The 22741-nt window shown below is 51.2% G+C and overlaps 1 protein-coding gene across 1 annotated transcript in view; it reads left to right on the plus strand.

Moving 5' to 3' along the window:
* LOC106601274 (neurogenic locus notch homolog protein 2-like) overlaps positions 1-22741 on the plus strand; it is a 47937-nt gene that overhangs the window by 10155 nt on the left and 15041 nt on the right. The window contains exons 3-10 of the mRNA XM_045715124.1: positions 11062-11204; positions 11421-11756; positions 12606-12962; positions 13188-13343; positions 13464-13649; positions 15547-15660; positions 17904-18017; positions 22473-22706. Of these exons, the coding sequence (XP_045571080.1) occupies positions 11062-11204; positions 11421-11756; positions 12606-12962; positions 13188-13343; positions 13464-13649; positions 15547-15660; positions 17904-18017; positions 22473-22706 (1640 nt within the window). The remainder of the gene's footprint in view (positions 1-11061; positions 11205-11420; positions 11757-12605; positions 12963-13187; positions 13344-13463; positions 13650-15546; positions 15661-17903; positions 18018-22472; positions 22707-22741) is intronic.

The following is a 22741-nucleotide window of genomic DNA, read 5'->3' on the forward strand; positions in this document are numbered from 1 at the left end:
TCAGCTTGTTGGACCTGTAGATAGGATTTGAGGTGGTTGCATATCTAAGGGAAGATGAAGTGTATTTATCTGAGAGAGTGGTGGTTGGGTCTGAGCAGAGAGAGCAGGTAGGGGGTAGAAGGGTTTGTCCCCACTGCTCCTGGGTCATGGGGGCTGGAGGAGAACTGGGGGGCTGTGGTTCCCAGGCCCTATCAGAGGAAGTGGTGCCTTCTGACCCGCTGTCATACGCACATCCTGTCTGTCTGTGCAGCTTAAAGCAGCTTCCTCACTGCTCTCTGCCCTCCTCCTTGATCCCTCCATCCACACTGACCACAATACCACCAACAGCGTCCCCTACGCAATCATGTTACTGCCACAACTCATCATCAGGGATTGTGGTACAACTTGCCTGCTTGTTTTTCTCATGTGAACTCTTCATGTTTTATATTTGGAATCTCTACTAAGAACAAACACTGACTCACACGCACACAGCACTCAGACACAGGGACACAGAGACAGAGACACACAGACACAGAGACACATACACTCAACTGAGCTAGATAATCATTGTCAGACTGTCCATTATTGTGTGGCCCAAAGAGGAAGAAAATATGCAATGAAGTCCTATGTTATTACTACATTATGCTTCAGTCCCTATATGTCTAAATCTCGTGCTTAGATAGGGATAGTCCTTTCTCTGATGTCTCATCCCCTGCTTGTTTCTCTTTCCGCTGGGAGACTACGGCTTCTAAAGAGACATGTCATTGGAATAACTGAGGTTGAGCCCAGCCGATCGAGATTCCTCCCCATGTTCCCCTCCCTCTCCTCTCAGACCCAGACTAGCTGAGGAGAGGAAGGAATGGGTCCTTCCCTCAGATGACCAGAGGAAAGGCAAGCACATTTTTCCACAACACAGAAATGTGTTAATGTAGCCGGCGAGCAGCAGGGTGCATTAAAGCTGCAATATCGAAACTTTTTGGACGATCTGGGCGATCAGTTATAGATCTGTCGTTCTCATTGAAAGCAAGTCAAAGAAGCAGTAGATCTGTTCTATGTGTGCTCTTTCTATGCTTCCCACTCTTAAATTTAGTTTTACTTTCGATTTTGCACACCAGCTTCAAACAGCTGAAAATACAATAGTTTTGGTTATAGAAAAGACATTTCACAGCGGTTTAGATGGCACAATGATTCTCTACACTATACCTGCTTGTTTTGTCACATAAACTGAAATGTTGGCGAACTATTCGAATTTTAACAACCAGGAAATGGTGGAGCGATTTCTGCATAGTGCACCTTTAAAGTAGATAGAAACCAGACATGGTTACAGAAAGATACAAGTCAAATCCCACGTTGTCGAGTGCTTGTTTTGGTGTTTATAAGATGTTAGAGGAGATAGAAGTGAGGACCTCACCCTTCATCTTAAAGTTCTCCAGCGGTTTATTGGTGAGAGTGCTTGAGATAATGGACATTCTTTGGCCCTTTTCCTAGTATTCTCCCCCAGGTTTCTTATCACTGTGGAAGATAGTCCCTGTCTTGTAAACATACCTCCAGTGACTCTGATTATCACACAGCCTTTCTCCTGTAAAAAGGTCTGCTCTGCGCTGGTCTGTTTGGTTTGGACTCCACATTCTAATCCATCAGCCTGTCTTCATAAAAGCTTTTGTTTGAATATATTGAAATACATTCATTGCTCTCTCCCAAAGTCATTGTGAAATAAATGTTCACTGAGCAGTAGGATAGCCAACTATGATAAATGAACCTGGTCTTTGGATTGGAACAAATGCTGTCTCATCATCATTAGTCACATTTAGGCCTGGCTATACATTATTCCTGAATGAACTTGGAACCATCACAGTGAGAAACAGGCAAGATATTGGAAGGGAAGTTCTGTCATTTGATGACGGGAAATCATTTGTTGAGAAACTCTGTGAGGAAGTTGCCTTTTATGCTGGAAAAAGTTCATTTTATTTTCTCAGGCTCTGCAGCAGTCTGGTTCAGTTTAGGTGGGGGGGGGTCTGTGGTGGAGCACACTGAAGAATGCTTTGGAAGACCTCGACCCTGGGATACATGTGATGTGGTTATGGACGTCTGCTTTGCTATTCAAACTATTTCAGGGAGGTTTTTTTTCCAGAAGAAAGGGTGTTGACATTTGAGGTATTTCTTAAGATATCAACTTTAGTGTTGCATTGTCTCCTAAAGAATCAGTGTCTTCGTTTCAGTTTAATGTGAGGTAAATGTGTGTGTTTACTGCATTACTGAGCCCTTATTTACACAATTGCAGCCATGTGTCACGCCAAGGTACAAAATTGCACCATGTCCATGCAGTCTTCTGGCCAGAGAAAACAAGGACTTACAAAGGGCATTGAGACGAGCAAAGCCACAGGAGTTTGAAATTCACTGATATGTGTTCTTGTCCCCTCGAGGGTTAAGAGCGTTTAGTGACCGCTTTTTTCTGCTCAGATTCATATTTGCTTTTCTCTAAGAGGAGGTTAATTGTCTTAATGTTCACATGGTTAATATTCATGCCATGGGGGCGCTCCTCAAACCTCCCTCTGCTCATTTCAATACCTCCATTGTCTGTCGCCAAGCACCATTGTTCAATAAAACGTTGGACTTTAAACGGGGAAACTCTCGTACACACATCCTTTTATAGTTGATCATGGTCATTCTGTTTGATCATGTCACTAACTGAACTCTAAGTTACCTAAGAGATCATTGAATAGTTTGCTGACAACAAAATGAAGACACTCATTCAGAGGCTGTAGTGTAGTTAGTATGTGTTAATAATTCCATATCTGGCCATGTCTTATGACTTTAAATTCTTATTTCTTCTTATTTCATGTGGTGGCCCTGCTGTATGCTCTCCAGAACTTTACAAACTGTCTTCACAGAACCCTATGTCTCTCCCAAACGCCCCCCTCACCTCTCACCCTCTCCCCAACCATGGGTTACTGTTGCCAGGCTACAGCTGAGATCTGTTGGTTTGTGTAAGCTCAGGCCTGAAAGACTGTCTGTTTGGGTCACTGCCCCTCCTCCCTCCGCTCCAACCCCCCCCCCTCACACAATGCAGTTCTGACTACTTTAGCTCTTTTATTTGGCCCACATAACTCTCCCCTACCCCCAACCTCTTGGCTCCTCTCTGAGAAAGAGGAGAGCGGGGAGAGAGAGAGGAGAGCAGGGAGAGAGAGAGGAGAGCAGGGAGAGAGAGAGGAGAGCAGGGAGAGAGAGAGGAGAGCAGGGAGAGAGAGAGGAGAGCAGGGAGAGAGAGAGGAGAGCGGGGAGAGAGAGAGGAGAGCGGGGAGAGAGAGAGGAGAGCAGGGAGAGAGAGAGGAGAGCAGGGAGAGAGAGAGGAGAGCAGGGAGAGAGAGAGGAGAGCGGGGAGAGCGAGAGGAGAGCGGGGAGAGAGAGAGGAGAGCGGGGAGAGAGAGAGGGAGAGCAGGGAGAGAGAGAGGAGAGCAGGGAGAGAGAGAGGAGAGCGGGGAGAGAGAGAGGAGAGCGGGGAGAGAGAGAGGAGAGCAGGGAGAGAGAGAGGAGAGCAGGGAGAGAGAGAGGAGAGCGGGGAGAGAGAGAGGAGAGCAGGGAGAGAGAGAGGAGAGCAGGGAGAGAGAGAGGAGAGCAGGGAGAGAGAGAGGAGAGCAGGGAGAGAGAGAGGAGAGCGGGGAGAGAGAGAGGAGAGCAGGGAGAGAGAGAGGAGAGCAGGGAGAGAGAGAGGAGAGCGGGTGTTGGGGGAGGAGGATCTCTTCTTGTTGGCAGTGTGGTGTCAGTATGGACTCTCACAAAGAAATAAGAAATGGAGCTGCTGGTTCCTGGTGGTGGTGGTGGTGGTGATGGTGGTGGTGGTGGTGGTGGTGGTGGTTGGTGGTAGTGGTGGTGGTGGTGGTGGTGGTGATGGTGGTGGTGGTGGTGGTAGTGGTGGTGGTGGTGGTGGTGGTGATGGTAGTGGTGGTGGTGGTGGTGATGGTGGTGGTAGTGTTGGTGGTGGTGGTAGTGGTGGTGGTGGTGGTGGTGGTGGTGATGGTGGTAGTGGTGATGGTAGTGGTGGTCGTGGTGGTGATGGTGGTGGTGATGGTGGTGATGGTGGTGGTGTGGTGGTGGTGGTGGTGATGGTAGAGGTGGTGGTGGTGGTGGTGGTAGTGGTGGTGGTGGTGATGGTAGTGGTGGTGGTGGTGGTGGTGATGGTGATGGTTGGTGGTGATGGTGGTAGTGGTGATGGTAGTGGTGGTCGTGGTGGTGATGGTAGTGGTGGTGGTGGTGGTAGTGGTGGTGGTGGTGGTGGGGAGGGTGGTGATGGTGGTGGTGGTGATGGTGGTGGGGAGGGTGGTGGTGGTGGTGGTGGTGGTGATGGTAGTGGTGGTGGTGGTGGTGGTGGTGGTGGGGAGGGTGGTGGTGGTGGTGATGGTGGTGGTGGTGATGGTGGTGGGAGTTTGGCTGACGGGGGCTGTGCTTTGCTGTGGGCAGAACACTGCCTCAGAGGGACTTTTGTTGGAGGTTACCAAATTCCCATACCTTCATAAATTCCTCCCAAAGCAAGCTCGCAAACAAGGGAAGGAAAGACTTCCATGACAGTTCTCAGAAGTGTAGAGGTTGGAGATTCCTTCCTTCCTGCTGAAGGGGATGACAAGATGGTGGCCCTGCTGTGCTTTCTATCCTGTTATTGTTATTGTCCCTCTTCTTGTATGGGCTTTTGGTTGGTTCACAATACCTGTGGAATAGGTCACTGTCTGAGTGGGGATCAGGCCATTCATCCATACTTGTTGCTCTGTAGTCCGTGACCGTGGCGTGTCGAACCGTGTCACAGATTACTGCGTGACGTCCACAGGTGAGCTGGCCTGCGACCCCTGTGTCAGGCTGGGTGATGTATTGTGTCTGAGAGGGTGGGCTCAGGTTACCTGCACAATGACCCACAGAGCAGAAAAAGTGTCTCTGAGTTACTGTCACTCACACTGGCTGAACGGAGGTGTCCTGATTCACACGCATAAATCACGTCTCCTTTCTCTGGAGAGGAACACACGCTCAGCCTGAACACAGGGTCTGCTTTTCAACATGTAAAACATAGGAGTTACGGGTCTTTGCGGTAGGTCTGTCTGGGTCCCTTCATGTTGTTCAGAAGTGTAGAACGTCGGAGTAGCTCAATCTCATTGTCACCTGTTTTGTCATTTCCCAGTGTATCCCCGGCCCTGTGATGGGCTCACCGTACTGCCTCCCTCCTCTTCCAGCAACTATAGTGGTTGTAAGTTCCTGCCTGTGTTTGGGTGTGTTCTGTGGTGTTTCTTTGCATGTGTGCGCACATTATACCATGTGGCACATTATACCATGTGGCACATTATACCATGTGGCACATTATACCATGTGGCACATTATACCATGTGAATATTTGCATTGTTTTTGTTGTCGTTGGTGCCCTTGTGGTTGAAGGTGTAAAAACTAACTCCATTGCATGTGCGTGTTTGTGAGGTAATGTCGTGTGTGTGTGTGTGTTGGTGTTCGTGCCTCGTCCACCAGCCAGGCAGAATAGCTCCATTGTTCTAGCAAGAGTAAAGTAAAGCCCTGGCAGCCTGAGTCTCTCTGACAGATGTGGACAGATGCATGATGCTGGCTGGGGCTGAGTGGGGCTGCAGCTGGCGTTGACCCTCAGGTCTGTTGTGACGTGAGGAGATTACCCTGGCTTTTCTGGCCCCGGGCCCCGCTGCACCCCACAGACCTCCCCCTCGTCTGGCTCTGGCGCACTCTCTTCCTCAAAGGTCAGGAGTCAGCCCTCGGTAAATCTTGACAGAGGTTACGCAACCCCCCCCCCACACACACACACCTGTTCTCCCCACATCCTACCACTTAACACTCCCTGGCTCTGGTCGAAGGTCCAACAGCTACTGCTCTGCTAGGCTACACTACAGCAGTCTCAGTGGACAAGGACTTTCACAACAGTGGTGGAATCCAGATGGCTGTAAAAGGCTGAACTGAAATCCCAGATTCTGATAAGGCTGCAGGACAAAATAGCATCCTCCACAGCCACGAGACTGACAGAACCCTGGTTTAGTTATGTGTTCCCGGAGTAGCATGTTGACAATGGCCAAGGCCCTAGACAAAAGAATGTGTGTTTTGGCTGCTGGACTCTGTGTTTTTAAAGGAAAGCAAACAATCTCTCCACTGCATTCCCTCCTGCTCTACCGCTGCTCTACCACACACACACACACACACACACACACACACACACACACACACCTAATTTATTCTCACAATCCAGTCATACTCTTTTAGCCTTACTTCCTGAACTTCCTCTCAGTCAGTATTATCTACACATTATGCAGCTCTGTCCACAGTCCTCGGTTGAGAATCTCCTCTCTCCCTTAAACTTTTAACTGCCGTATCAACAGAATAGAAGTCAAAAAGATTTGAGTGTGACTGCCCGGGTCTCATTCACTGTGCCTCAGACAAACACACACACACACACAGTCTCACATCCGCTAGTTTCTAGAAGTAGCTGTAAGTTATTCCCTGTGTGTGTGTCTGTGTGTGTGTGTGTCTGTCCAGGAGAGTTGTGAAGGCCTTTAGAACAGAACAACAGGCCATAAAAGATGGCTGTTCTGCGGTTCTTTCTTCAGCGTTTTAAATGGCCTCAGAAGAGTTTGAGTGTCAGTCTGTTGTTAGTTTGAAAACCTCCAAGCGGTTCCCCTTCCCCTCCTCAGTCCGTCCAGACCTCTCTTTGTGGCGACGCAGCGCTGTCCGCGTTTCATTTTCTTCCTGGGTGACACCCTAGATTCCAGACATAGTTCATTTGCTTCTAAATAAACTCAGCCAAGCCATGACAAATAGCAAAGGGGACGAAGGCTTGGGAGGGAGGGGGTGGGGGGTGAGGCGGGTGATTGGTTGGGTGTCAGGGCTTGCTCGTTCGTCTGTGAGGTTGCCAGGGCAACAGGGATATGGGATTCAGAGAGAGTGTTTTCAGAGCAGGGGACGAGGGATTACAGGAAATATGACATGACATTCTCTCTGAACCAGACCCCCTCTATACCCCACCCATACCCTCCCAAAGACATTCTCTCTGGACCAGACCTCCCTCTATACCCCACCCATACCCTCCCAAAGACATTCTCTCTGGACCAGACCCCCTCTATACCCCACCCATACCCTCCCAAAGACATTCTCTCTGGACCAGACCCCCCTCTATACCCCACCCATACCCTCCCAAAGACATTCTCTCTGGACCAGACCCCCTCTATACCCCACCCGTACCCTCCCAAAGACATTCTCTCTGGACCAGACCCCCTCTATACCCCACCCATACCCTCCCAAAGACATTCTCTCTGGACCAGACCCCTCTATACCCCACCCATACCCTCCCAAAGACATTCTCTCTGGACCAGACCCCCTCTATACCCCACCCATACCCTCCCAAAGACATTCTCTCTGGACCAGACCCCCTCTATACCCCACCCATACCCTCCCAAAGACATTCTCTCTGGACCAGACCCCCTCTATACCCCACCCATACCCTCCCAAAGACATTCTCTCTGGACCAGACCCCCCTCTATACCCCACCCATACCCTCCCAAAGACATTCTCTCTGGACCAGACCCCCTCTATACCCCACCCATACCCTCCCAAAGACATTCTCTCTGGACCAGACCCCCTCTATACCCCACCCATACCCTCCCAAAGACATTCTCTCTGGACCAGACCCCCTCTATACCCCACCCATACCCTCCCAAAGACATTCTCTCTGGACCAGACCCCCTCTATACCCCACCCATACCCTCCCAAAGACATTCTCTCTGGACCAGACCCCCTCTATACCCCACCCATACCCTCCCAAAGACATTCTCTCTGGACCAGACCCCCTTTATACCCCACCCATACCCTCCCAAAGACATTCTCTCTGGACCAGACCCCCCTCTATACCGCACCCATACCCTCCCAAAGACATTCTCTCTGGACCAGACCCCCTCTATACCCCACCCATACCCTCCCAAAGACATTCTCTCTGGACCAGACCCCCTCTATACCCCACCCATACCCTCCCAAAGACATTCTCTCTGGACCAGACCCCCTCTATACCCCACCCATACCCTCCCAAAGACATTCTCTCTGGACCAGACCCCCTCTATACCCCACCCATACCCTCCCAAAGACATTCTCTCTGGACCAGACCCCCCTCTATACCCCACCCATACCCTCCCAAAGACATTCTCTCTGGACCAGACCCCCTCTATACCCCACCCATACCCTCCCAAAGACATTCTCTCTGGACCAGACCCCCTCTATACCCCACCCATACCCTCCCAAAGACATTCTCTCTGGACCAGACCCCCTCTATACCCCACCCATACCCTCCCAAAGACATTCTCTCTGGACCAGACCCCCTCTATACCCCACCCATACCCTCTCAAAGATATTCTCTCTCCAACAGAATCCCCCAACCCCCGCCTTCCCTTCACACAACCACCCACATCCCCCGGCCAGCTCCGCCCCCTCCTTTCCACAGCCTGACTGACATTATCATTACAATCAGACTGGTGACCTTTGACATCTGACCTCCCAGCGTGTGAGTGGGTTCATAGGGAAAGCCAGGCCTATGCTGCAGGAGCTTTGGGACACGGAGGAGTAGCCGTGGAAACTAAGTGAGCCAGCGGGCCCCCCCCCCTCTTTCTTTCTCTCTCTCTCTCTCTCTCTCTCTCTCTCTCTCTCTCTCTCTCGCTCTGTCTCTCTCTCGCTCTGTCTCTCTCTCTCTCTCTCTCTCTCTCGCTCTGTCTCTCTCTCTCTCTCTCTCTCTCTCTCTCTCTCTCTCTCTCTCTCTCTCTCTCTCCATATTGCTGCTCTAGCTGTTCCATGTAGAGGAGCATAACTCTCCCAGGCCCCAACACGGTCCCAACACGGCCCCAACACGGTCCCAACTGCCAACAACCATTCGCTTCTTACTGTAATGGCAGTTTTGTTCAAAATGACCGGTTGTCTATTCAATCAGAGCGGCGTTCCTGAATAATATTGTAATTCTTCTCAGCATGTCATTGAAAGTGTAGAGGGGAAACAAATTGGACTTTCCTGGGTTTCTCTGGATTTTAGGTCCGGTGTGTGTGTGTGTCTCTACGGCTGCACATTCATGTGGGTGTGCCTGCCTCTCCATGCTGAGCCCTGTGGCTTCTCGGTCTCGCCATTGTCATGGCAGGTAGAAAGAAAGGCCACAGAACACTGAGCAGTCTTGTTTTTAGGAAGCGGAGCAGAGCAGCCAGTGGAACACAGTGTAATAGAGAGACAGAGAGCAGGCTGGCTCAGTATTCAGCACACAGGGCCTGGTAACCCACAAGAAGAGTGGCCCCTACGGGTCAGGAACAGCACCTCCTCTCCCTGCACTAGCCTCAGGCCCCCCAGTCAGAGTGCAGAGTCAGAAAAGCAGATTGAGGGAGGAGAGAGAGAGAGAGAGTAGGTCACAAAAGATGCACAAAAAGTAACAGAGATGATCTACTCCCTCCTGCAAACTAGAAGAGGAAAAGCCATTGTTGTTTTCTGCCCGGGGGTTATTTTACAGTGAAAGAAGAGAGCGGCCCCGAGGGAGGGCCAGGGCCCAGCCATCACTGCCCTGTCATCAGCTTCAAACGACCTGTTTGAAGTGGGAGCCAATTCCCGTCCCTATCCCTTGGCCGGACCGGGGCTCCCTGTCCCTGGGCGGATGTAGGGTTATCTACCTATCACACTGGCCTCCCTCTCAAACAGACCCCAATAGGTACTGCTTCGCCGAGCTCTCCCTCCCCTGGGGCCCCTGGAGTGGGCCACAGGAAACCTGTTGTTTACCTCACCCTACCTGCACACTTTTAGTTCAGGCTTTAGTCGTCCATCAAGATGGTGTGATGCGTTACTGGAAAACAACAACTAGGAAGAGGTCCAGGAAGCAGACATTTATTTCTCACCTAGTCTTTACAATCGTTTCAAAGCAGCTCTCAGAGTCAGTGAAATGTTGTGTTAGTGGAATCCTGGTTCCTAATGTCTGCATCTCTCATTGGTCAGCTATGTCACAGGTGGTCTAAGCTGCTGGTTTTAACGGACGAGGGGAAAAGTGAGAGCTGAAGAACGGAAAAGGAGTAATGGTGGAAGAATGTGAACTGGCATGGAGAGAGTGATGCTTTCCAGCTGGGAACAACAGAGGGAGAGGGAAATGGAGAGAGTGATGCTTTCCAGCTGGGAACAACAGAGGGAGAGGGAAATGGAGAGAGTGATGCTTTCCAGCTGGGAACAACAGAGGGATAGGAAATGGAGAGAGTGATGCTTTCCAGCTGGGAACAACAGAGGGAGAGGAAATGGAGAGAGTGATGCTTTCCAGCTGGGAACAACAGAGGGAGAGGAAATGGAGAGAGTGATGCTTTCCAGCTGGGAACAACAGAGGGAGAGGGAAATGGAGAGAGTGATGCTTTCCAGCTGGGAACAACAGAGGGAGAGGGAAATGGAGAGAGTGATGCTTTCCAGCTGGGAACAACAGAGGGAGAGGGAAATGGAGAGAGTGATGCTTTCCAGCTGGGAACAACAGAGGGAGAGGGAAATGGAGAGAGTGATGCTTTCCAGCTGGGAACAACAGAGGGAGAGGAAATGGAGAGAGAAAGACAATGACTGATGGTTTACATCTGTTTCCGAATTAGAAATAGTGTGTGTAATGTGTGTAATGTGTGTGTGTGTGTGTGTGTGTGTGTGTGTGTGTGTGTGTGTGTGTGTGTGTGTGTGTGTGTGTGTGTGTGTGTGTGTGTGTGTGTGTGTGTGTGTGTGTGTGTGTGTGTGTGTGTGTGTGTGTGTGCAGTATAAATATTCTGACTGAATGGAACCCACCCAGTCCAGGGCCAAGGGGACTGACTCCTTCCAGGGTCTGAGTCAGAGTCAGGGGCGCCTGCCAAGGTGTCTGTCAGGGGAGTGGAGCAGGAGCATGATGGGAGCTGGGAACGGGGTTGCCTGCCTGGCTTTTGGCTGGAAAATCACACTGATGTAGTTGTAGTTAGTTTCTCATCTCTCCCAACTGCCTCAGCTCTGAGGCCTGCTGCTCTGCTGCCAGTCTGTCTGTCAGTCTAACCTAGGGTCTAACATGCTGTGTTCCGTATTTCTGTCCAGATGTCGGCCGGGGTACATCGGGCCTCTGTGCCAAAGCCTGGACCCCTGTCACAGGTCGCCATGCCTCAACGGAGCCGCCTGCAAGAGCCAGGTGGCCAACGGAATGCCACAATTCACCTGTGTGTGCCAGAGAGGGTTCAGAGGTACGTCTGTCTGTCTGTCCGTGTGGATCAGTGTTTACTGAGAGAGGGGTGTGGGAAAGAGCTGATCTGTGCACATTTATGTACAGTATGCAAGTACATTTATGAGAGGCAGTTGAAGGCTCATGCATGCTTATAACAAGTTATAAAGCATATATTAGGTTTAGGCGTTAACTAAAATGTTCATAATGAGACATTGCATCCCTTATCTATCTACAGGTCAAGACTGCTCCCTCATAGACGCCTGTGCCACCAGCCCCTGTGCCAATGGCGCCCGCTGTGCCAGTTGGAATAACCACTATAACTGTTCCTGCCCGCCCGGGTTCCAGGGGAAGAACTGCCGCAACGATATCGACGAGTGCCGCAAGTCTGGCGTCTGTCTCAACGCAGGCCTCTGCATGAACACCCATGGTTCCTTCCGCTGCCAGTGCCCACCTGGGTACAGCGGGCGCACCTGCGAGGTGTCCTCCCTGCCCTGCGCCCCCTCCCAGTGCATCAACGGGGGCACCTGCCGCCCGACCGGAGATCACACCTACGACTGTGCCTGCCTGCCAGGTAAACTGATTGGCTCATAAACTGGCCCACACACACACACACACACACACACACAGCCTCAACACAGACCCCAGAGCCCCTCCAGTCACTATAAACCCCAGGTCTTTCTCAGGGGTCCCCAGGCAGGCTCTCTGACGTAGCTGCTAGTGCTGTCTGGTGGGATGTGGATCTACTCCCCTGTCTTTCCCAGGTTCCCATGCCTTTCTCTCTCTCTCTCTCCCTCTGGCTGCTATTAATAGCTTGTTGACGGGATGGGGGGACAAACGGGGGTTGGGAGAGGAGAGTGGGCCGCTGCTCTACTCCAAACTGCCTCCCTTCAGGAGGAATTTACTTCATGGCCCTTCTGGCTTCCCTCCTGGGAGCTGACAGGAAATGTCTCTGGGCCGGAGAGGAAGTCATTGAAACTGTGAGAGATTATAAAACAAGCAAACATGGCAGGGAGTAGTGGACCTCTGTAGCACAGCGCTGTGTGTTAGCCCGGTGATGTCAGGGCTCTCGCTGGTGCTGCTGCTGCCTACTGTGGGAAACACCACGCAATGAGAACATGTAAACACTTTTACTGCCCCTCTCTGCCCTTCACCTCCACGGCTGTGGGAAGCAGAGGGGAATGTTTAGGAAGACCATATGAATGGAAGTGGGGGGCATTGGATGTGTTAGTGAACACTTAACTCTAATGGGAGTGCCTGTTATCCCTGAGACCTAGCTTCTTGGCTCACCTCTCCCTCTCTCTCTCTCTCTCTCTCTCTTTCTCTTTCCCCCTTCTCCGCTCCCTCTCTCTCTCTCTCTCTCTCTCTCTCTCTCTCTCTCTCTCTCTCTCTCTCTCTCTCTCTCTCTCTCTCTCTCTGTCAGGGTTCGAGGGACACAACTGTGAGACGAACGTGGACGACTGCCCAGGGCATAGGTGTATGAATGGGGGCCTGTGTGTGGATGGAGTCAACACCTATAATTGCCAGTGCCCACCTGAGTGGACAGGTCAGTACTGTGCAGAGGATGTCAATGAGTGCCTTATGCAGCCCAACGCCTGCCATAACGGAGGCACCTGCTTCAACACCATCGGGGGGCACACCTGCGTGTGTGTCAACGGCTGGACGGGAGACGACTGCAGCGAGAACATCGACGACTGTGCCACCGCCGTGTGCTTCAACGGCGCCACCTGCCACGACCGCGTGGCGTCCTTCTTCTGCGAATGCCCCGTGGGGAAAACCGGTGAGTCCACTGGTCCACTGTTTCTCTGTGTCCTAGTTAGGATTGTGAAATTCCTGGAACTTTCCCCAAATTACCTGGTTTTCCTGAAATCCCGGTCTGGAAAACCATGGAAGTTTCCAGAATTTTGCAGTCCTAGTCCCATGTTAGTTAGGGTCTTGTTTGTTAACTCACAGGAGGACAGTGTTCCTGACATGGCTCTGTTTGTCCCTGTGTCCCCTCCCTCAGGTCTGCTGTGTCACCTGGACGACGCGTGCGTCAGCAACCCGTGTAACGAGGGCGCCGTGTGTGACACCAACCCCCTGAACGGGCGCGCCATCTGCACCTGTCCCGCTGGCTTCGTGGGCGGAGCCTGCAACCAGGACATGGATGAGTGTTCCATTGGTAAGATGGCATATTATTTAGCACCGCCCTCTGCTTTGTGTTGGTCCTATCTCACCTGGCCCCGCCCTATATGTACTGTGTGTGAGCGGGTGCACTGACCCCTGTTCCCTCTGCCTGCAGGTGCCAACCCCTGTGAACACTTTGGGAAGTGTGTGAACACGGAGGGGTCCTTCCAGTGCCAGTGTGGTCGAGGCTACGCCGGCCCCCGCTGTGAGATCGACATCAACGAGTGTCTGTCCATGCCCTGCCAGAACGATGCCACCTGTCTGGACCGCATCGGAGAGTTCACCTGCATCTGCATGCCAGGTAGGACCACACCTCGACCACCTGGAGACACCTCACAGCACAGAACTACAGCCAGGGAACTACAGCTACTGAACTACAGCCGGGGAACTACAGAGAAATACAGCTAGGGAACTACAGCTACTGAACTACAGCCAGGGAACTACAGAGCAATACAGCTAGGGAACTACAGCTAGGGAACTACAGCCAGAGAACTACAGAGAAATACAGCCAGGGAACTACAGCTACAGAACTACAGAGAAATACAGCTAGGGAACTACAGCTACTGAAATACAGCCAGGGAACTACAGAGAAATACAGCTAGGGAACTACAGGGAATTTCAGCTACGAAACTACAGCCAGATAACTACAGAGAAGTACAGCCAGGGAACTACAGGGAACTACAGCTAGGGAACTACAGGGAATTACAGCTACTGAACTACAGCCAGAGAACTACAGAGAAATACACCTAGGGAACTACAGGGAACTACAGCCCAGTCCTGTCTCATCTCATCTCTCACTGCTCTCCCATCCCTCTTGTTTACAATAGACCCTCTGAGCCCCAGACACTCTGGAGATGATGGATTTACACTTGACTTTCCCAGAGTAGCAGTAGCCACAGCTCTAACCCTCCACCAACCCTCAGCACTAGATCTTATTATGTAACTCGTTCTCACTGCTGCTGCTGGTGGTGGCGGGCTAGAGAGGTGCTCATAACCTTGCCACCCACCGGTGGTCCCAGTAAGACAGCCAGCCAGTGTGTTAGTTAGAACGGTACAGAGTCAAGGCTCCCGACCCTCCTTCACAAACACATTGAAACTCTCACGCACGGCACCGTCCTCAGTCCATGCATCCTGGCTGGGGGTTTGGTTTGGGGGACTATGCAAATTAGGGATGGGAGTCGTGGTCTATAGGGCTGGATGGTGAGAGAGAGAGGGAGAGAGAGGGAGAGAGAGAGGGAGAGAGAGGGAGAGAGAGGGAGAGAGAGAGGGAGAGAGAGAGAGAGAGAGAGAGAGAGAGAGGGAGAGAGAGGGAGAGAGAGGGAGAGAGAGAAGCGAGGCGAGGGGGAGGAGTGTGCTGTGAATAATAATGAGCAGTGGAGTGGTGGGAATGGAGCAGAACAATAGAGCCCCTCTGTGCTCCACTTTGCACCCCTCATACACACACAGAGAAGAGAAGGGAGAGAGGCTTTTTCCCAGAGCTTCTACCCTTCCCCTCCACCTCCCCGTTCATTTTCCACAGACAGCCCCCTTCCTCTCTCTCCACCCTCCTCATCATCGGCTAGCCTGGTGGAGCGCCATGTGGAGTGGGCCGATTCTTCCTGATTCCACGCCGCCTCTGTCTCTTCTGAGCCGCCGCGGCCCAGTCCACACTCAGCTTCACCTCAATGGAGGGGACACTGCAACACTCTATAGCACGATTCCACTGCATATAGGACAGTTGTTAAGGGGAAAGATGACCCAGGGACAAGGAGTGGTAATACTGTGTGGAACCACGGTTGGGTTTGGTGATCCAGGTCACAGCCTTAGCCCAGGCAGCACTTCAATTAGGTGTATTTGTGATGGTTCCCCATCCAGGGAGTGAAAGCTAACGTTCCCCCTGTGGTTTGGGACTTTGACATGAGCAGTGTTGATTGAAAACCTTCTGTGGCCCCCCGAGACTGAGACTGTGAGAACTCTTTCCACTGCTAGAACTCCTCTAGATAGACAGGGAAACGATATAGTCATGTCTCCTGGACATAGAAGGCCAACATGAATCGTTTTTCACTTCACATTTTTGTATTTTATGAATAACTATGATCTTTGATATTTGTTTTAATAATGTATACGCAGGGCGGTGTTCTTTAATAATGACGTTGATTGTCCTGTTTGAAAAATCCAATAAATATGTTAAAATATATAAATGCGTATTTACTTTCCAGGCTACATGGGGACCTACTGTGAGGTGGATGTGGATGAGTGTGAGAGCAACCCTTGTGTGAACGACGGAATCTGCCGGGACATGGTCAACGGCTTCACATGCACCTGCCAGCCAGGTAAGACCCGATTCATGTCTCAGTCTCTCTGAGCTGTTGAGATACAGCAAAGAGCCTCTCCAGCCTGTCATGAATGAAACTAGCTGACCTGTGCCGGTGTCGGTCGGTGTGAGATGTAGAGTTAAATGTCCCTGTGAATCAGTGCTCCTCTTGCTCGTTTTTGTCTGATGGGAGTTTAGAGCAACCGAGCCCAGTCATAAAAGCCATGCAGGCCCCAGAGGCAGCCTGCCTATCCTTTCCACTGAACAAAGACACTATTGTGACCCCCCCCACAACCCCTCCCCCTTCCTCTCCCCATCTATGGTGGAATGTGGAAGGGACAGCAGTCCTACTAATGAGATTCTTATTCAGGTTGGCAATTTACATCTGGGGCAGACATCCCCCCTCACCCCCCCATCTAGCTATTGAGCCTGTGTAGCTGATGCAAGCAGGGAGGGGGGGGTCCCTGAGAGAGAAAACAATCCCACTGTCTCTCCCCCTCTAACCTCTTGCCCCAAGCAGCAACACAGACGCACAGAGACACAGACCAGGTCCATCCTCCTCACACTGTTAATCACCACTAGGTATTCCTGAACCTCCTGCACCAAGCAGAAACACAGACACACAGAGACACAGACCAGGTCCATCCTCCTCACACTGTTAATCACCACTAGGTATTCCTGAACCTCCTGCACCAAGCAGAAACACAGACACACAGAGACACAGACCAGGTCCATCCTCCTCACACTGTTAATCACCACTAGGTATTCCTGAACCTCCTGCCCCAAGCAGAAACACAGACACACAGAGACACAGACCAGGTCCATCCTCCTCACACTGTTAATCACCACTAGGTATTCCTGAACCTCCTGCACCAAGCAGAAACACAGACACACAGAGACACAGACCAGGTCCATCCTCCTCACACTGTTAATCACCACTAGGTATTCCTGAACCTCCTGCACCAAGCAGAAACACAGACACACAGAGACACAGACCAGGTCCATCCTCCTCACACTGTTAATCACCACTAGGTATTCCTGAACCTCCTGCCCCAAGCAGAAACACAGACACACAGAGACACAGACCAGGTCCATCCTCCTCACACTGTTAATCACCACTAGGTATTCCTGAACCTCCTGCACCAAGCAGAAACACAGACACACAGAGACACAGACCAGGTCCATCCTCCTCACACTGTTAATCACCACTAGGTATTCCTGAACCTCCTGCACCAAGCAGAAACACAGACACACAGAGACACAGACCAGGTCCATCCTCCTCACAATGTTAATCACCACTAGGTATTCCTGAACCTCCTGCACCAAGCAGAAACACAGACACACAGAGACACAGACCAGGTCCATCCTCCTCACACTGTTAATCACCACTAGGTATTCCTGAACCTCCTGCACCAAGCAGAAACACAGACACACAGAGACACAGACCAGGTCCATCCTCCTCACACTGTTAATCACCACTAGGTATTCCTGAACCTCCTGCACCAATTGACTCCTCCAAGGGCCTCTTCCCCATTGATTTCTGTTGCTTTGCCAGCCGAACCTTTTCTCAGACATGGAATGCAAGTTCATTTAAAGCCTACTTTGGTGCTGCCATCTCAACAAATTGAGAACGAGCTGTTTCAGACACTGTAGAAGATCGTGTACAATATGAAATGACCAAGGCATCAGCCATACTCACTATTCTGGTTTGACATTTACGTTAATGTCGGGGCAAGAAATCCATTTAAATGGTAAGCATGTGGGAGATAAAATCTTGCTCGGTTAAGCGATTGGTAGATGTGTTGGAAGTTGGAGCCATGATTTGACATTAGTAGACATTCCAGAACACAACATAGCCCTTTAGAGTCCAGACATTCCAGAACACAACATAGCCCTTTAGAGTCCAGACATTCCAGAACACAACATAGCCCTTTAGAGTCCAGACATTCCAGAACACAACATAGCCCTTTAGAGTCCAGACATTCTCAAATTCACCAGACATCCCAGAATGCATGATAGTCCAGACGTAACAGAACACTGCAGATTGTAGACATTGCAGAACCTAACCCTCTCCAGAACCATGTTTAGGTCCTATACTGTGGATCACAGTAGACATTTCAAGTCCATGGATCACCCTGTCCAGACACTTCAGAACCTTACCATCCCACCTAGCCTAACCTGGAGACCTCTGGCTGACCTCACCGTGGACCCGTCTACTGGAGCTTTTCTCTGACCCCTCACCTCTGTATTTGCCTGTCCCAGGGTTTACTGGCACCATGTGTCAGATCGACATTGATGAGTGCGCCAGCACGCCCTGCCAGAACGGAGCCAAGTGTTACGACCGGCCCAATGGATACGAGTGCCGCTGTGCTGAAGGTAAGGAGCAATAATAATGTACATTTCTTTATGTCCATGTGTGTGTTCTGTGTTTGTGTGTGTCAGTGTGTACAGTGAGGGAAAAAAGTATTTGATCCCTTGCTGATTTTGTACGTTTGCCCACTGACAAAGAAATGATCAGTCTATAATTTTAATGGTAGGTTTATTTGAACAGTGAGAGACAGAATAACAACAAAGAAATCCAGAAAAACGCATGTCAAAAATGTTATAAATTGATTTGCATTTTAATGAGGGAAATAAGTATTTGACCCGTCTCCAAAACATGACTTAGTACTTGGTGGCAAAACCCTTGTTGGCAATGACAGAGGTCAGACGTTTCTTGTAGTTGGCCACCAGGTTTGCACACATCTCAGGAGGGATTTTGTCCCACTCCTCTTTGCAGATCTTCTCCAAGTCATTAAGGTTTCGAGGCTGACGTTTGGCAACTCGAACCTTCAGCTCCCTCCACAGATTTTCTATGGGATTAAGGTCTGGAGACTGTCTAGCCCACTCCAGGACCTTAATGTGCTTCTTCTTGAGCCACTCCTTTGTTGCCTTGGCCGTGTGTTTTGGGTCATTGTTATGCTGGAATACCCATCCACGACCCATTTTCAATGCCCTGGCTGAGGGAAGGAGGTTCTCACCCAAGATTTGACGGTACATGGCCCCGTCCATCGTCCCTTTGATGCGGTGAAGTTGTCCTGTCCCCTTAGCAGAAAAACACCCCCAAAGCATAATGTTTCCACCTCCATGTTTGACGGTGGGGATGGGGTTCTTGGGGTCATAGGCAGCATTCCTCCTCCTCCAAACACGGTGAGTTGAGTTGATGCCAAAGAGCTCCATTTTGGTCTCATCTGACCACAACATTTTCACCCAATTGTCCTCTGAATCATTCAGATGTTCATTGGCAAACTTCAGACAGGCCTGTATATGTGCTTTCTTGAGCAGGGGGACCTTGCGGGCGCTGCAGGATTTCAGTCCTTCACGGCGTAGTGTGTTACCAATTGTTTTCTTGGTGACTATGGTCCCAGCTGCCTTGAGATCATTGACAAGATCCTCCCGTGTAGTTCTGGGCTGATTCCTCACCGTTCTCATGATCATTGCAACTCCACGAGGTGAGATCTTGCATGGAGCCCCAGGCCGAGGAAGATTGACAGTTCTTTTGTGTTCCTTCCATTTGCGAATAATCGCACCAACTGTTGTCACCTTCTCACCAAGCTGCTTGGTGATGGTCTTGTAGCCCATTCCAGCCTTGTGTAGGTCTACAATCTTGTCCCTGACATCCTTGGAGAGCTCTTTGGTCTTGGCCATGGTGGAGAGTTTGGAATCTGATTGATTGATTGCTTCTGTGGACAGGTGTCTTTTATACAGGTAACAAGATGAGATTAGGAGCACTCCCTTTAAGAGTGTGCTCCTAATCTCAGCTCGTTACCTGTATAAAAGACACCTGGGAGCCAGAAATCTTTCTGATTGAGAGGGGGTCAAATACTTATTTCCCTCATTAAAATGCAAATCAATTTATAACATTTTTGACATGCGTTTTTCTGGATTTTTTTGTTGTTATTCTGTCTCTCACTGTTCAAATAAACCTACCATTGAAATTATAGACTGATCATTTCTTTGTCAGTGGGAAAACATACAAAATCAGCAGGGGATCAAATACTTTTTCCCCCTCACTGTACATGCATGAGTGGTCCTAGACTGACAGTCAGCCCCTACAGCAGGCAAGTCTGTCCCCTCACCTCTATAGGGGTTATAGATGGTGATGGTCTCAGTGAGAGTGAGTCTGTCCCCTCACCTCTATAGGGGTTATAGATGGTGATGGTCTCAGTGAGAGTGAGTCTGTCTCCTCACCTCTATAGGGGTTATAGATGGTGATGGTCTCAGTGAGAGTGAGTCTGTCCCCTCACCTCTATAGGGGTTATAGATGGTGATGGTCTCAGTGAGAGTGAGTCTGTCCCCTCACCTCTATAGGGGTTATAGATGGTGATGGTCTCAGTGAGAGTGAGTCTGTCCCCTCACCTCTATAGGGGTTATAGATGGTGATGGTCTCAGTGAGAGTGAGTCTGTCCCCTCACCTCTATAGGGGTTATAGATGGTGATGGTCTCAGTGAGAGTGAGTCTGTCCCCTCACCTCTATAGGGGTTATAGATGGTGATGGTCTCAGTGAGAGTGAGTCTGTCCCCTCACCTCTATAGGGGTTATAGATGGTGATGGGGTTGAGACTGGGCTGGGGTTGAGACTGGGCTGGGGTTGAGACTGGGCTTGGGTTGAGACTTGGCTGGGGTTGAGACTGGGCTGGGGTTTAGACTGGGTTGAGACTGGGCTGGGGTTGAGACTGGGCTGGGGTTGAGACTGGGCTTGGATTGAGACTGGGCTTGGATTGAGACTGGGCTGGGGTTGAGACTAGGTTTGGATTGAGACTGGGCTGGGGTTGAGACTGGGCTGGTGTTGAGACTGGGCCGGGGTTGAGACTGGGCTGGTGTTGAGACTGGGTTGGTGTTGAGACTGGGCTTGGATTGATACTGGGCTGGGGTTGAGACTGGGCTTGGATTGAGACTGGGCCGGGGTTGAGACTGGGCCGGTGTTGAGACTGGGCTGGGGTTGAGACTGGGCTGGGGTTGAGACTGGGCTTGGATTGAGACTGGGCCGGGGTTGAGACTGGGCCGGGGTTGAGACTGGGCTGGTGTTGAGACTGGGTTGGTGTTGAGACTGGGCTTGGATTGAGACTGGGCTGGGGTTGAGACTGGGCTTGGATTGAGACTGGGCCGGGGTTGAGACTGGGCCGGGGTTGAGACTGGGCCGGTGTTGAGACTGGGCTGGGGTTGAGACTGGGCTGGGGTTGAGACTGGGCTGGTTGAGACTGGGCTTGGATTGAGACTGGGCCGGGGTTGAGACTGGGCCGGTGTTGAGACTGGGCTGGGGTTGAGACTGGGCTGGGGTTGAGACTGGGCTGGTTGAGACTGGGCTTGGATTGAGACTGGGCCGGGGTTGAGACTGGGCCGAGGTTGAGACTGGGCTGGGGTTGAGACTGGGCTGGTGTTGAGACTGGGCTGAGGCCCCTAATCCCCCTCTTCTCCCCAGCCGGTCTCTCGGACCCCAGGATCACACACAGGGTCACCCAGGGCCAGCAGCTGCTGGGGGGGCGGGGGGTTAGGGCTTGTCATCCCCCCGACATCTGTTCCTCTGTACCCCACAAAACATACCCCCACACACCCCAACACGCTGCACTGGCCTTCTGGTATATCTTAGCTCACTCAAGGTCATTCCCATTCATATTAACATCTATGTGTAAGACTGTGAACAGCTCAGCTACAGTGTTTTTAGCTGTTTCTTGAGCAGGTGTGTTTGTGTTAGTAGGTCTAGTGTGTGTGTGTTTGTCGGAGGCTGTGTGTATGTGTGTGTGTTTGTCGGAGGCTGTGTGTATGTGTGTGTGTTTGTCGGAGGTTGTGTGTATGTGTGTGTGTTTGTCGGAGGTTGTGTGTATGTGTGTGTGTTTGTCGGAGGCTGTGTGTATGTGTGTGTGTTTGTCGGAGGCTATGTGTGTGTGTTTGTCGGAGGCTGTGTGTGTATGTGTGTGTGTTTGTCGGAGGCTGTGTGTATGTGTGTGTGTTTGTCGGAGGTTGTGTGTATGTGTGTGTGTTTGTCGGAGGCTGTGTGTATGTGTGTGTGTTTGTCGGAGGCTGTGTGTATGTGTGTGTGTTTGTCGGAGGCTGTGTGTATGTGTGTGTGTTTGTCGGAGGCTGTGTGTATGTGTGTGTGTTTGTCGGAGGCTGTGTGTATGTGTGTGTGTTTGTCGGAGGTTGTGTGTATGTGTGTGTGTTTGTCGGAGGCTGTGTGTATGTGTGTGTATGGGGGAGCCTGTTGCATTGTTTAGCGGTGGCCAGCTGCTTGGTATTCCCTGTGTCCCCCCCTCCTCTGTTGTTGAGTGAAGTGGCCCTGTTAGACGTGGCGCGGCCCATTGTCCCCGGTGGGAACAAAGCCAGGCCTGTGAGCCTTGTCAAGGGCCCTACTCCTTCTACACCGCAAGGCCCTGTCCCCTGGCCCACAGCACCACGGGGCCTACCTATCACCCGGCACAGCAGCGCTCAACTCTCTCTGCACCACCACACGGCTCTGCTCTGCATTCTAACCAACCAACTAACACTGCTCAGTCTCACACACACACACACCACCGTCGGCATGGAAACCACGGGGCCCAGAACTCCAAACTGTAGAAGCTTTCATAGAGAGAGAAAGAGTGGGAAATAGGGGGAGGAAATAGAAAGGGATAAAGAGGGAAGTGGAGATGGAGAGAAGTGAATGGGAGAGGGGAAATGGTAGGAGGGGTTTGGATGAGGAGAGGTGGCTGGGTGGCAGGCAGATTTAAAGACAAAAAACTGTGTAAAAGATGAAGATTGAGACGTAAAGAAACCCCAAGAGGCCTGTCCTAATTCCTGTTGTCTCTTCCCCAAGGGTACGAGGGCACACTGTGCGAGAGCAACACCAACAACTGCCAGCCCGACCCGTGCCACCACGGCACCTGCGTGGACGGCATCGCCAGCTACACGTGTAATTGCGAGGCGGGCTACACGGGCTACCGCTGCGAGAACCAGCTGAACGAGTGCCACAGTAACCCCTGTCAGAATGGGGGCAAGTGTGTGGACCTGGTCAACAAGTACATCTGCCAGTGTCAGCACGGCACCTCAGGTGAGAGAGCAGTACCAACAGAGATTCAGAACACT

The sequence above is a fragment of the Salmo salar genome, chromosome ssa03 (genome assembly GCF_905237065.1).
Source record: "Salmo salar chromosome ssa03, Ssal_v3.1, whole genome shotgun sequence".
Taxonomy (NCBI): Eukaryota; Metazoa; Chordata; class Actinopteri; order Salmoniformes; family Salmonidae; genus Salmo; species Salmo salar.